Here is a 16,917-nt window from a genome sequence, read left to right as displayed (position 1 = left end):
GGAATTGAACAATGAGAACACATGGACACAGGAAGGGGAACATCACACTCTGGGCACTTTCAACTTTTAAACACTTCAATAAAAAAGGGAATTAACTTCATATATGAATCAACCTCCTTAATGCAAGTTTACTTATTTTATTCCTTTAATAAAATATGACAGTCATTACTTGCATCCCACAATTCTGTGGAACCAAGGTGTCCCAACTCTGAATTATATTTGTGTCTCTCATGTTGTAAGTAAGCCAATAGAGTGGGATGGTTCCATTCTCTAGTTAAAAATGACATATTCTGGTAAAATATTTTTTTGTCTGTTATATACATTGCTTTGCCTAGTCATATATATATTTTCACACACATGTAGATGCACAGAAGCTATATATAAATGTGAAATGTAGAAATGGTAGTGTGGCTCAACTGCTATGGAAACATTATGTAACAGTTAATTCTGCACAAGGATGAGAAGGATGGTGTTTCAGGACAGCTAGCGAGTGTAGGTGACATTTCAGCTGAGCTTTGAAGCATTAGTAGAAGTTTATCAGATAGGCTGGCACATTAGATAGAAATCATGGATACCTGAACCTTGATGGCAGGTGGACAAAGGACAAACAATTTTTTCCAGATAGAACATAGGGTCTTGGGACTGACAAGAGGAATGTCTGGGGAGGATGAACCCTCATGCGGCCTTGATGTGCTTCGCTTCTTCAGAATTCCAGTGTTTCGTAGTCCCTGTGGCTTTGTGATTGACAAGAGGAATGTCTAGGGAGGATGAACCCCTCATGCTGCCTTGGCGTGTGTCCCTTCTTTAGAATTCCAGGTGTTTCCTAGTCCCTGTGGTCTTGGGATTGACAAGAGGAATGTTTGGGGAGTATGAACCCTCACGCTGCCTTGCGTGTTTCTCTTTAGAATTCCAGTGTTTCCTAGTCCCTGTGGCTTGGGATTGACAAGAGGAATGTCTGGGGAGGATGAACCCTCACTCTGCCTTGACGTGCTTCACTTCTTTAGAATTCCAGTGTTTCCTAGTCCCTGTGGCTTTGTCCAGCAGCATTTCCCAGTATCAGGGTCCTCAAGGCCCCTTTCACATCTTTGTTTCTCAGAGTATAGATAATGGGGTTTAAAAGTAGGGTGACTATGGTATAGAAAAGAGAAACAAACTTTCCCTGGTTTTTGGATCTACTATTGGCCGGTTGAAGGTACATGAATATGATGGTCCCATAGAAAATGATGACCACAACCAGGTGAGAGGAACAGGTCCCAAAGGCCTTTTGGCGGCCCACAGCTGATTTTATCCTTAACACAGCTTGGGTGATAAAGCCATAGGAGACTAAGATGAGTAACACCGGGACAATTAGAAAGACTACACTGGCCACAAAGGGTTCTGCCTCGTTGAAAGTCGTATCCACACAGGCCAGTTTGATGAGCACTGGCACCTCACAGAAAATATGATCCAGTATGCGATGACCACAGAGGGGCAGCTGCACAGTGAGGGAGCACTGAGTTAGGGAGGTGATGAGGCCGCTGAGCCATGCTCCACTGGCCAGAGACGCACAGAGCCTGGGGTGCATAATGGCTATGTAGTGCAGTGGCCGGCAGACAGCAGCATAGCGGTCATAAGCCATGACGGCCAAGAGAATACACTCAGATGAGCCCAACCCCATGGCCACGTAGAGCTGGGCCACACAGCCACCGTAGCTCATGGTTTTGTCTTTCTTATTCATGGTAACCAGCAACTGTGGGGCAACACTGGTGGTAAAGCAGATGTCCACACACGAGAGGTTGCTGAGGAAGAAGTACATTGGAGTGTGGAGTCTGGAGTCCAGACAACATACTAGTATGATGGCAGTGTTCCCCAGAAGGCTCAAGATGTAGAAGTACAAAATGATGGCAAAAAGAAACCTCTCTAGCTGAGGCTGATCTGAAAATCCCAGGAGAAGAAATCCCTTTTCAGAGCTGTTGTTGGTTTCCTCCATTTTCCTGCAACTTCAGGACACTTCAGCTTCAAATACTAAGTGATTAATATCTGGGGGAGAGAAAGTAATGAGGTCAACATTGGTAATCCACAATCGTTTACAGTATGATTATTTTCCTATTATTTTCCTTATATATCTCCTAAAACGTGTTGTGAAGACCTATAGAACTTTCCTCAACATAAATCCATGGGCGGGAAATGCCACTTCCTTCTATTTTTATTGAATAAAATTTTACTCAAACAACAAAAGTATTAACATTTGTTTTATTTGATATTTGTATTTATTCACTCTTTGCATATTCTTGCACTTTGCCCATTTTTACACTGATAGATTTACATGTTCAAATGATGTATTTATGCAGATGTAGTAAAGCAATTGACCCAATGTCCTTTGGATGCAAATATTTTATATTTATATAAATAGATATTTTTTGAGATGGAGTCTTGCTCTGTTGCCTGGACTAGAGTGCAGTGGCATGATCTCTGTTCCCTTCAACCTCTGCTTCCTGGGTTCAAGTAATTCTCTTGCCTCGGCCTCAAGAGTAGCTGAGACTACAGGTGTGTGCCACCATGCCCAGCTAATTTTTGTATTTTTTTTTTTTTGAGATGGAATCTCACTCTGTCTCCCAGGGTGGAGTGCAGTGGCACAATCTCTGCTCACTGCAAACTCCACCTCCCGTGTTCAAGCAATTCTCCTGCCTTAGCCTCCCAAGTAGCTGGGATTACAGGCATAGGCCCCACGCCCAGCTAATTTTTGTGTGTGTGTGTGTATATATATATATATATATATTTTTTTTTTAGTAGAGATGGGGATTCACCATGATGGCCAGGCTGGTCTGGAACTCCTGACCTCAGGTGACCTACCTGCCTTGGCCTCGCAAAGTGCTGGGATTACAGGTGTGAGCCACTGTGCCCGGCCTAATTTTTGTATTTTTAGTAGAGATGGTGTTTCATCACGTTGGCTAGGGTGCTCTTGAACAACTGACCTCAAGTGATCCACCTGACTCAGTCTCCAAAAGTGCTGGGGTTACAGGCATGAGTCACTGTACCCAACCTCTATACAAATCTTGACTAATATTCACAAGCTACTATCAAAGTGATACTGTCAAATGCCAAGTCAAAATAAAATGGAGAATTTGTAAAATGAAATGTGTGTATATGTTACTCTATATGTATAATAGTTTAAGTAGAATTACATCGAAAGCCAAAGCAAAATTAATTTTTCTTTTTTAATTATACTTTAAATTCTAGGGTACATGTGCAGAATGTGCAGATTTGTTACACAGGTATACATGTGCCATGGTGGCTTCCTGCAGCCATCAAAGTGTCATCTACATTAGGTATTTCTCCTAATGCTATCCCTCCTTCCTAGTCCACCAACCCACCAACAGGCCCTGGTGTGTGATGTTCCCCTCCCTGTGTCCATGTGTTCTTACTGTTCAACTCCCATTTATGAATGAGAACATGCACCGTTTGCTTTTCTGTTCTTGTGTTAGTTTGCTGAAAATGATGGTTTCTACCTTCATCCATGTCCCTGCAAAGGACATGAACTCATCCATTTCTATGGCTGCATGGTATTCCATGGTGTATATGTGCCACACTTTCTTTATCCAGTCTATCATTGATGGGCATTTAGGTTGGTTCCAAGTCTTTGCTGTTGTGAATGGTGCCACAATAAACATATGTGTCCATGTGTCTTTATAGAATGATTTATAATCCTTTGGATATATATGCCACACTGCCCAAAGTAAGTTATAGATTCAATGCTATCCCCATCAAGCTACCTTGACTTTCTTCACAGAATTAGAAAAAACTACTTTAAATTTAATGTGGAACCAAAAAAGAGCCCGTAGAGCCAAGACAATCCTAAGCAAAAAGGACAAAGCTGGAGGCATCACACTACCTGACTTCAAACTATACTACAAGGCTACAGTAAACAAAACAGCATGGTACTGGTACCAAAACAGAGATATAGACCAATGGAACAGAACACAGGCCTCAGAAATAACACCACACATCTACAACCATCAGATCTTTGCCAACCTGACAAAAACAAGCAATGGGAAAAAAAATTCCCTGTTTAATAAATGGTGTTGGGAAAACTGGCTAGCCATATACAGAAAACTGAAATTGGACCCCTTCCTTACATCTTACACAAAAATTAACTCAAGATAGATTAAAGACTTAAATTTTAGACCTAAAACAATAAAAACCCTAGAAGAAAACCTAGGCAATACCATTCAGGACATAGACATGGGTAAAGACTTCATGACTCAAACACCAAAAGCAATGGCAACAAAAGCCAAAATTGACAAATGGGATCCAATTAAACTAAAGAGCTTCTGTGCAGAAAAAGAAACTTATCAATCAGAGTGAACGGGCAACCTATAGAATGGGAGAAAAATTTTGCAATCTATCTGTCTGACAAAGGTCTAGTATCCAGAATCTACAAAGAACTTAAATTTACAAGAAAAAAACAACCCCCTCAAAAAGTGAGTGAAGGATATGAACAGACACTTCTCAAAAGAAGACATTCATGCAGCTAACAAACACGAAGAAACGCACATCATCACTGGTCATCATCAGAGAAATGCAAATGAAAACCACAATGAGATACCATCTCACACCAGTTAGAACGGCAATCATTAAAAAGTCAGGAAACAACAGATGCTGGAGACGATGTGGAGAAATAGGAACGCTTTTGCAAAATTAGTTTTTAAAAGTAAGTGAAAAAGACAACTAAGGAAAGTTACACACAGCTGCGTGTGGAGCACAAAGTGCTTCCCTACCTTCTGAAGTCACAAAAGATGATGCCAAATCAGATTTTTTAATTGTATGTAAGTTTAGTAGCAGGGGAAAAAGAGAAACTGAACAAATATTAAGCTAATAGGCAACTTACACTCTAATTACAACTTTTTGTAACTTTCCAATATGTTTATGTGTGTGTGTGTGTTTGTGTGTGTGTACATGATATAACTAGGAGGCAATTAGGAGATTGCCTTATTTCTGTAACTACATGTAGATTTCTCTGAGGTCAGAAGTTGTGGAATTTAAGACTTTCTTTTCCTTAAGAGAATGAAGCTATACAAAAACCCTCTGTGATCAGGAATTGTGTAAAACAATCTTTATTTGAGCTAGAATTATTTAGGGAAAAGACAAAAAAAAAAAAAAACATTTGATCCTCAAAGCACTTTGTTCATTCCCTATGTTACTATTTTTGCTAATAAAGTTGAGAATAGACAACAGTTACAATGCACAGGCTAAATAATGGATGCACCAGCTAACTAATCATGTCCTGAGAAAATAGCATGATTTTAACTAATTTCCTATCAACTGTATGCAGTTACACGCATATGCATGTGTGTGTGTTTGCTGGTGTCTCTCCTCGCCTCTTCCACTACCTCTTTATCTTAGCACACACCGTTTTCTGCCTGGACCTCTGTGAGAGACCTCTAACCGATAACCCCTTGCAACCTTTGCCTTGCTCATCCCATTATTCACAGGCAAGCAGAACAAAACTCATCAAATACAAAAAGCTTTTGGTACTGGTATGTATCTTTAGCTATACTATTCATCTTAATCTTTCTACTTTTATTCTTAAAATGTATACTAAGCTTTCAAGACAATGAATAATAGAATGTACAAGTGATTACTTCAATGAAATTGGGGAAAGAATACCTGCCAACTACAGATTACATGTAAGGCAGAAAGAGACACATCAGAATTGGTGCAGAAAACCAAGATCTGGACCAGGAGACCCTGCAGGGAAGAAAAACGGGATTCAGTTACTGGTGGTGGCAGTGCTCAAAAATATCAGGAAACATCTTTTCCTAGATGAGGAATGTCGTCGCATCAGCATGAACTGCTGTGCACAATTATGATAGACAAGGAGACAGGAAGCAATCAAAAGAGCAAATGGAAAGACAGACAACATGGGGAAGAGGTGCTGGAGCTAACAAGGCAGCCTAATCTACACTGATCACCATGCCAGGCCCGCCCACGGTGAGGGGGTGGGATAGAGAAGAGGACACAGAGGACACGGAGAAGACGGCAAGAATGAGTCTGACAAGGCCTGAGAAACCTGCCAAGACTCCCCAGTGCCTGTAAATTCATGGAATTCACCCAGTAATAACTGAAAAAGCAAATTAAATCTTAAAAATAAGATATGGAAATTCAGTTTCCTTCCAACAATACTACACAAAAAATAAAAATAAGTAGCTAACTTCTTAGCAGAATAAATATATCCACCCAAAAATTATTGCCATGTAACAGAACTCATGATACAATATCATACTTAATTTACAAAGAAAAAATCCTTGATACGCAATTTTAGCAATGAGAGACCGTCATGAGGCAGAGATACTAGAAAGCAGAGACTTGATAATTGACATAATTTGTCAGATAACACAAAGATGTGAAATGGAAATTAGCTTGACCCAGGAAGGAATTTGAAGAAAATGATGAAAAATAAGCCAAATGGTTGCTTCATAGTTTGTGTAGCAATAAAATAATATTTAAAGTTGATAAGTAGTGAAGCATGAAGCATAAAGATATAGTAATAAACACTAAAAAAATTTGACTAAATTTGGATGTTAAAGGAAAAAGAGAAAGCTATTGTATTCTTACGTATGCTAGGGAATCAATAGACATTGTGTAAATGGAAAGATGACTGAGTGTTTAGTCTTCATAAAAATATTTCTATACTTTATTAAAGTATTGGCATAAAGGTAATAGAAAAAATATAAAAATTTTATTAAATGGAAAAATAGACCACTTAAAAAAAGACCTTTTTTGAAAAAAAGAGGGAATATAACATAAAACAAAATGTGAGAAAATGCAATTAAACTTAATGGGCATATCAATAAACATCAATGGGATTAACACACTTACTAAAGGAAAAAGAAGACGGTTCCCTCTGCCTTGAGTCTTTTTCCCCAGATATGCTAGAACCCATTTTTTCAGTTCTTTTAGGTCTCTTCTTTGCTATTCGATTATCAGAAAATATTTCAATGACCAATTAATAAAAAGGAATGATCTGTCCCTTATCCTGTCTTATTTTTCCTCATAAAATTAACAATCTTGAACATATGTTTTACAATTATTTCTCTTTTCCACAATATAGTGTCATATTAATGGGACATTTTGCTCATTTTTATCACTGGTGTCTGCTGAAAGCCTAACGCAGTGGTAGCCCCAAAGTAGATGCTCAAAAGTAAATATGATCTGAATGAGTATATTTAGTCATTTTCTGGAAGGAGAGGGCTGGGTCAAACAGAGTGCTAAGGACTCAGAATACTTACTGCTAGAATGACAATGAAATGACAGCATCATCTTTGTGGCACATTTAAAATGAAACAATATCAATATTGAAAATATTTGTAAGGTTTATTTGAAAAAAGATAAAATCATAACACATTTACCTATAATTCAGAAATTTAAATTTCTAGATGATTTCTCAGAAGATTAAAGATTTTTAATTTCTTAAACTTTTAGATAACCATTTTAAGGAACATATATTGTATATATCTCTGTTATTAAAAAGTAATTGAAAGTAATTACTTCATATTATATTAAGCCATTATAGCTACAAATATGGTGTAAACTGTAATGGTTATTCTGCCCTTTCTTCTCTTGCTACCTCCTGCCATCCTAAGAGAAGTTGCCTTAAGCAGAACTGTCTCATCCCGATCCCCAAAATCACTCTCTATCCACTCACACATTATCTTTCCCAAGCTCGAGGAAAAAATAACAGAGTGAGAGACAACGATTGATTATTATTATTGCGACTCTTGGTGTTTGCAAAATTCCAAATACTGAGATATGGCTAAATAAAATTCTATGCAACTTTTGAATGCATGAATGTATATGTTTATGTAAGTTTTATTTTGTTTACATTTTGTTTTGGTAACTAGTTTTATTTCCCTTGGTGACTGCATTTTCTGTTGTCTTTCAGATGAGCATATTTTTGATTTTGATTTAAATATAATTTCCCAGAATAAACGTTTTTATTTATACCTATTTTATGTTTTTATGATGTCAAGTCCATGGTATTTGGTCAGCGCAAGATTTAGTGACTGAACTTCATGATTATCTTTCCACTTCCCAACACTTCATTTATCTTTCCCATTATTCAAGAGCTGCTATATCCTTGAGTTTGATATTCTTTATCTGGAATTCAATGCAAAGCTCAGCTAAGTGGTAATGATGATCCAAGAGTGGATGTTAGAATTCTAGGATACCACAGGCCTTTCTCTTTCCATAAATCTTAAAGTCTGTAGGTTTATGAAAGACAGTTTTGCCACAGCCAATTAGATTCATGGGTTAGCATTGTGGTGTAAGGAGGTGAATATAATGAATGAACTCAGCAATGAACAGGTTTTCTGATGCCGGAAGTTTTCCCTGCCTGTTCTATAGGTCTTGTGCCGTATATCACATATTTCTTCTCTTGATCTATCGTACAATGGGTAGAAGGTTTCAGTTACACAAGATGAAGAAGTCCTGGAGATTGGCTGTGCCGCATCGTGCCTGTGGTTCACAATACTGAACCGTGCACTGAAAAAGTGTGTTAAGCGGGTAAATTTCATGTTAACTGCTCTCACCACAATAAATAAAATTTATCACGAGCCAGGCACTGAATTAAGCTCAGGATACATTACAATGAACAAATTTAGACATGACAAATGATCTCAATAAAACTTAAAAGGTTTTACTACAATAATTACCTGAAAAAAAAGTCAGTCTTCTCTATAGTATAATGTGAATGGACACAAATGAGTGGTTTTAACATTATGTTTCCTTCCCTGGTTTTTAAAAAAAACATTTATAATAAGTAAAATTCATCAACAAGAACAAAATCATATGAGTTTCTATCATCAGTGTTTGCCAAAGACTGCGCTTTAAAATAAAGAGATCATCTGAGTCCAATCTACTTGACATGATCCTACCTTGTCAGACAAGCTAGTCAAGATTTGGAAAAGGCAACTACATTTCAATCCTTTGAAAATCTACATAATCATAAGCACAGACTTATCAGGATTGGTAATGGGTCAAGTTTAGGGACACGTTAAAATTACAATGTAATTTTTGGCTGTAGTTGATCAGCAAGTTTACATCCATATATTCATCCAAGTTGCTCTTCCTTAAAAAAAATTAAGAAATATGTTGACATTTCTACCTGCAAGATTTGTGATTCATGCTTTAAATTATTACAATTTTCATATAACATGTTTTAGAATACCTGATATTGTGAGTGATCTCAATTTCTTCCTGGGTGATGTCTCCTGGTTTAATATTTGTGTGATTCCAATGATAAATCTCAGATAATATAAATAGCAAACAATTAAAATACTGAGAAAATAATATACAACTTATTAGGGGAGAAAGAGGAAGAGATGCTCCCTTAGTGACACACTGAAGGTGGGATGCCTGGTCTGCTTTTTCTATATTTTTGCATATTTGGGGTTCAGAAAACTGAAACCCATAGAGTTACCATATGCTACATACACTGAACCTAAAATAATAAGTAGTTCTGAAAGAGAATAGACGAGAAGAGGGACTCCCTACAGGGATAAATGGTCTAGACTTAAGGTATGGCTTATTTATGCTTTCAACACCCCAGGGACTACAATCCCAGCTGACCAATTAAACTTCGAGAGTTTCAGTGGAGATTTAAGGTCCTGAGATTACTTCTGGAAAAAAATAAAAAAGCTTACTGTGCAATTGACCCAATACTCATAACCAGAATCTAATGGACAGAAAATATACAATTTACAAACTTGTGCTTATTTTAAATGTTAATTAAAAATGTTTATTAAACCCACAGATTTTTTAGTTTGAAAATTTAAAATTAAATTTGATTAATGAAAAAATAAAATATAAGGAAAAATGACATTTGGAAGCAAAATGAAGAATTTCACAAGAAAGAAAACATTCAAGGAAATGATCTTTTGAATGTATTGAATTCAGTTTGCTAGTGTTGAGAATCTTTACATGCATGATCATAAAAAAAATTGGCCTGTAATTTTCTTATACCGTCCTTGTCTGACATTGGTGTTAGGGTAATGCATCAAAAAATGCATTTGAAAGTGTACCCTTTTTAATTGTTTGGAAAAGTTTGAGAATAGCATTAATCTGTCTTTAGATATTTGGTAGCAATCACTAGTAAAAGCATCAAGTCCTGAACTTTTAAGGAAAGTTTTTTATTATTATTATTATTATTATTATTATTATTTTATTATTGGTGATTCAATCTCTGTACTACTTATTCACTTGTTCAGGTTTATTCTTTCTTCAGGACATATATGTCTAAGAATTGACCCATTTCTTCTATGTTACCCAATTTACTGACATCATTGGTCATGGTAATCTCTTATGACACTTTGTGTTTTGGTGGTATTGACTGTAATTTCTCCTGTTTTACTTATAGTTTTATTTGAGTCATCTCTATTAGTTTTCTTGGTTTGTCTACCTAAAGGTTTGCCAATTTTCTTCACATTTTTACAGAACCAACTCCTCATGTTACTGACCTTTTCTTTTGTCTTTCTTGTCTCTGTTTAATTCTGCTCTAACTTTTATAACTTTCTTCTAACTTTTGGCTTAGTTTTTTCTTCTTTTCTAATTCCTAGAGTGCCAAGTTAGGTTGCTTATTTGGGATCATTTCTCTGTCTCGGTAGCTATCAGAACTACTTTTGCTGCACCCCATAATTTGGTATGTTATTTGTCCATTTTTGTTTCAAGATATTTTTAAATTTTCTTTATTTTTGGGTCCATTTGTTTATGAGTGTTGAGAGTGGGGTATTATAATCCCCTAATATTGTCATATTGTTGTTTATTTCTTTTTTCTGTTCTGCTCATGTTTGCTCCATCCATTTTGGTGTTCCAATGTTTCCTGGGCCTCTGTTGAGGCACCCTAACTAATAACACTTTGCACATCAATTCATCTCATTTCTCACAAAAGCTAACAGAACAAAACTGTTCAAACATACATAAGGGAGTCCTAGTTGCTGATACAAACTTTTAGATAGTCTTCCAATCTTTTTATCCTACTTTAATTCTCCGACTATATAATAAACATCCAAGACAAAAACAAATGAAAGAAAGCACAAATGATTCCTTCACTGAAATCAGGAGACAAAGGCAATCCATCAACTATAAATTACATGTAAGGAAGGGGAAGAAAGTCACTGATGCTCATCAGAATTGGTACAGAAACTCCATATTGGAAGCAGGAAGTCCTGCAGGGAAGAGACCCAGTCAAGGTCACTGGTGGTGGTAATAATAAAAAATACCAGGAAATATTATTCCCCAAGAAGGAGAGGGGCCTCTCATAAGTGTAAACTGCTATACCCAAGCCTGATGAACATGGAGCCAGGTAGCAATCCTAGGGTTATTGAAGAGAAAGATGCAGAGAGTATACCTGGGAAAGAAGTGGTGGAGATAACAGGACAATCTTGCCTAAACTAAGGGGGTCACCATCTCAGGCATAACCAGGAGTAGGGAGGTGGTAAGAAATGAACATGGAGAAGACAGCAGGAATGCGTACAACAGAACTGTAGGGCTTGAGAAACAAGAAAAGATTCCCCAATGCCTGCAGCCCCATGCAATCCACCTGGTAACAGCTGGAAAGGCAAATCAAATGCTTAAAAATGAAATTAGAAAATGCAACATCTTTCTAAAAATACTATAGAAAAAACTAAATCCACCCCAAAATTATTGCCTTAAATCAGAGATAAATACTGATATAAACTTCAAATACTCTACAACCCCAAATCCTTAATAAAGCAGTTTTATAAGCAAGAAAACACTTTAAAACAGAAATATGACGATTCAGAGAACTGATGACCCATCAAAAAGAGACGAAGATCGGCCAACAGAAAGATGTGAAATGGGAATCACCCTGAGTCAGGAGAGAACTTAAGGAGAGTGATGGGGAAGAAGCTGAATGGCTGCTCCGTGGCTTGTGAGTGATTATACAATAATAAAGATGACGGAGAAAATATAAAAGCACGTGTAAAGAAATACTAATAAGCACCAGGGTGAACATATTGGCTACAATTGAATGATAAAGGGAAGAAGAGAATAGACAAATATTTCAGAAGGTATTAAGTTCTTGCTTATGCTAGGAAACTAGTAGACACTGTGTAAAGAGGGAAATTAAGGATATTTTAGTCTTATAAAATGTTTTATGTATAGATATTTGTACATAATAGAATATACAAATTTTGTTAAATAGAAAATATTAAATACTCTACCACACAATGAAATTATTTTGAAATAGAGATTTTGTCTTCTTACTGCAAAATATTATAAGTATGTGAGGTGATGCATATGTTAATTACCTCAATTTACCCATTCCACGCAATATACATAGTTCAAAATATCACATTGTACATGATGAATATATACAATTTTATTTGCTCATCAAAAATAAATAAAAATTTTAAAATGAAAATTAAAATAAAGGTAATAAAATGAAGTGTGAGGGAATACAATTAAACTAATGGGCATATCAATAAACACAATGCATTTAATACATTTAATAAAGAAAAAAGATTACTATTCTCTCTGCCTGGTGGTCTCCTTTCCAATACATTGTGACCCATTTCTTCAACTGAGTTAGGTCTCTTCTCTGCTGTCTTGATTATCAGAGAAGACATCTCTGAGCAGTGAACAGAAAACAGTAACATACCTCCTACATACCCTGTTTTACACTTCTCTATAATGTTTATCATTCCTGATACTTTTTTGCAATTATTTGTTTATTATCTCTTCTCTACCATGGAATGTAAGATCCAGGAGATAAAACATTTTACCCATTTTATCACTAGTGTCTTTCCAATGCCTAAAATATAGCACCTATTCCAAAACAGATGCTCAAAAATAAATGTTTCTGGAGTCAATGCATTTATTCATTTTTGAGGAGGAGAGATTTGGCTAAACGAGAGGGTTAAAAACTCAGAATAGAATGACAACCAAACAAAAGCATAGTCAGTATTAATATAGAAAATATTTATAAGACCTACTTGAAAAAAGATATAGCTGTAATACATTTTCCATGATTGTTCAGAAATTTATATTTCTGGGTAAATTAACTTCTTAGGAGACTAGAGCTTACTTGTTTAATTTTTTAAGCTTAATAAATTTTAAAGTATGGAGTACAATATGCTAAGTGAAATAAGTCAGTCACAGAAAGAAAAATGCAGCATGAGCTCATTTATATGTAAAATAAAAGGAAATTGAGTAAGATAAATAGGGAGTTGAAGGGCAGTTACCAGAGTCAGGGAAGTAGAGAAATTGGGATAATGTCAGTAAAAGACGACAAAATTACAGTTATGTAAGATAAAGATACTTAGAGATCTAATGTATGACAGAAGAACTATAGTTATTCTCTTAGCAAACTTGTAATATAAAATATAACTAGATTATATGTGTTTTTATCACAAAAAAGTAAACTGCAGACAGTGATGGATGTGTTAAATGGCTAGCTTGTGGTAATTATTTCACTACGGATATCTATATCAAAACATGTTGTACATCTTGAATTTATACAACAAAAAGTAAAATAATTTAATGACCAATCTGGACTTATTTAATGTTTATTTAAAATATTTCATCCTGTCTGTGGCCTGGTATTTGGGAGAAAGGGAGATAAAATACTTCAATTAATCAAGTCAACACAATTTTTGATGAGAAATTAAAAACTGAAATTGTTCAAATTGTTCCAATTCTTAAGAGGAATGCTTCCAGATTTTACTTGTTTAGTATGATAATGGTTGTGGGTTTGTCATAGATAGCTCTTATTTGAGATAAGTTCATTTGATGCCCAGTATATTGAGGTTTTTAACAAGAAAGGATGCTGAATTTTATGAAAAATCATTTTTGCATCTATTGAGATGATCATATGGTTTTTGTATTTAATTATGTTTATGTGGTGAATCACATTTACTGATTTGCACTTGTTGAACCAACCTTGCATCCCAGAAATAAAGCTACTTGATTGTGGTGAATTCACTTTTTGATGTGCTGCTGGATTCGGTTTGCTGGTATTTCGTTGAGGATTTTGTGTCTATATTCATCAGGAATGTTGGCCCGAACTTTACTTTTTTTGTCATATTTGTGCCTGATTTTGGTATCAGAATGATGCTGGCTTCACAGAATGACTTAGAGAGTAGTGCCTTCTCCTCAATTTTTAAAATAATTTCAGAAGATTTTGTACCAACTCTTATTTACATGTCTGGTAGGAGTTGTTAATCCATCTGGTCCAGGGCTTGTTTTGGTTGGTAGGTTTTTTTTAAAATCACTGACTTAATTTCAGAACCCATTATTGGTCTGTTCAGGATTTCAATTTCTTCCTGGCTTAATCTCAGGAGGTTAAATAATCTTGGGTGGAGAAATAGATAAATTCCTTGTTTTGAGGAATTTATCTATTTCTTCTAGGTTTTCTAGTTGGTCTGCAGAGAGGTATTCATAATAGTCTCTTAGGGTTTTTTGTACTTCTATGTAGTTGGTTGTAATTTCAACTTTGTCATTCCTGAATTTATTAAGCATATGAAAATAATAAAATATAAAGGAATAAAGAAAATAGATTTAGAAGAAAGTGTTCAAGGAAATTAAAAAGCATATTGAATCAGAATTTTATACTTTAAATTGTTTTATCTGTGAATAAAACATTTTATCCAAGTACATAAAATGACTCTAGAAGTCCTTTTAAAGTCAGAATAAGTATATACTTATGAAAGTATTTGTGTATCTATTAATGTCATTATTTATTGGAATAATGTAAACAATCAATCATAGAGTCTTCTTTGAAAAGGGAGTGAACAATTATGAAGTTTTGGAGCCAGGGATTACTATAGATTTAAGTCATCTAAATGAGGACCTTCTATTTACACGTGAGGAACTCGACCTTCAGAGGAGCTTCACAAATTACAAAAACTCATGGCAAACAGAGCAGCACCAGTGCCTACACTTGAACTCAGATATCGAAATTTGCATGTCTAGATACAGGGCCAAAGAGATACAAAGCTAAATAGCAAAAAAAAAAAAAAAAAAAAAACAAAGAACAGTGCACAAATGAGTGGTATAATTATGACAGAAAATGCTTGAATGAAGGAATGATTGAGTTTAACTGAGAAGACACATGGCTTTGTTAAATGAAACAAAGATCAGTGGGAAGGATTGCCTTACTGACATTATCCAAAATATGTCTTCAAGCTTATCTTTATAAATGTTCATTAACAAAAATGAATGCTTTCACTGTTCTAGTTAAATAATATTACATAACTATCTTTGGGCATGGTTATAAAATGATGCATTATATTATTAGTAAATTGTTAAATTTAGTAAATGATCAATACTAAATATCATCCCAGCAGTACTTTCCAAATGTAAGCATATTCATTGAAGTTTTTGAGCATTCACCGTCTGCCAACTTAAGAGGAAATGGTTAAAACACAGACGAACTCTGCTTTCATAGAATTTACCATCTGATGTATATACCTGTATCAAAATGTCACACGTACCTTAAAATTATATATAATTATGCTCTCATAATCATTAAAATTTAAATTTACCAAAAAAATGTGGTACACACACAATGGACAACTATTCATTTATACAATATAGAATTTTATTATTTATGGCAACACAGATGAACCTGGAAAATATTCTGTTAAGTTACATAAGCCAAGCACTGATCTCATAGAGGTACAGAGTAAAATAGTGGTTACCAGAAGATGGGGAGAGTAGGCACAAGAAGGAGATTGGAAGACATTGCTAGGAGGACAGAAAATTAGTTTGATGGAAGAATAGGTTCTGGTGTTCTATTTCATAGCAGGATGAGTATAGTTAACAATATTGTATTTTACCTTTCTAAATTAACTGGAAAAGAAGATTTGGGATGTTTTCATCACATGGAAATAATAAGTTTGAAGTGATGTATAGGCTAAATACCCTTATTTATCATTACACATGTATGATCAATGTATACACCACATTGTATACCTTAAGTATGCACAATTATGCATCATTAATACAACTTTAAAAATATAACAGCTTTTCCTTCTGTTTAGGTAGAGACAAATAATTCTGGATAAGGTTGCAAATTTTGACAAATTTGTTATATAGAGTTTTTTAGTAATACAATCTCTTACTATCTGGAATTAATAAATAAGTTCAGAAACATTTGGAGAGAGAACAATGACGCACAGGTTCGGAGAATGGGTGAAAAACTCATTAACTATATGTTGTCTAAAAGAGACTCACATTATTTGCAAAGACAAATATAGGTAAAAAGTGAAAAGAAAGAAGATAAAAAGATACTTCATGCAGATGGTAACCGAAAGATAGCTAGAGTGGCTATGTTAATGTGAGACAAAGTGAGTTTATGACAAAAATTTTTATAAGCAAAAACAATTGTATACTGTTTGGGATCACTTGTGTATCTTCCTTGGAGAATGTAATATAGATCTTTAGAAATAAAAATTGTAAGCATAAATGAATGTAACCGAGACCCAAAATATATGAAGCAAAGATGGACAGAATTAAAGGAAGAAATAAACAGTTATACTTATAGTTCAATACTTAAATGTCCATTTTCAATAATGCATAGTGCACTTAGAATGTTAATATAGTAGTAAGTGACTAGAACAGCACTATAAACCACCTTGACCTAATATGTATGTGGAGAATACTGAAATAGCAGAATATAGATGCTTCTCAAGTACTAATAACACATTCTCCAGGATAAATTGCCACAAAACAAATGGGACTAAATTTTAAAAGATTTAATTCAAAGTATCTTTTCCAATCAATGAAATAAAACTGGAAATCTGAAATAGAGGGAGAACTACAAAAGTTACACATATGTGGGAATTAAACACCACACTGTGACGCACCAGTGGGTCAAAAAAGAAATTGTAAATGAAATTAGAAAATATATTCAGATGACTT

At 35.0% G+C, this 16,917-nt stretch overlaps 1 protein-coding gene across 1 annotated transcript; it reads right to left on the bottom strand.

Moving 5' to 3' along the window:
• Positions 1-1,018: 1,018 nt before the first annotated feature.
• LOC100446008 (olfactory receptor 2G6) lies at positions 1,019-1,969 on the bottom strand. The gene has a single exon (XM_002809183.3). It carries the CDS (start codon positions 1,967-1,969, stop codon positions 1,019-1,021), a length of 951 nt encoding a protein of 316 aa, XP_002809229.1.
• Between the last annotated feature and the right edge of the window lie 14,948 nt (positions 1,970-16,917).

Source organism: Pongo abelii, chromosome 1, assembly GCF_028885655.2.
Source record: "Pongo abelii isolate AG06213 chromosome 1, NHGRI_mPonAbe1-v2.0_pri, whole genome shotgun sequence".
In the NCBI taxonomy this organism is placed as follows: domain Eukaryota; kingdom Metazoa; phylum Chordata; class Mammalia; order Primates; family Hominidae; genus Pongo; species Pongo abelii.
This window is presented reverse-complemented; position numbering and strand designations above follow the sequence as displayed.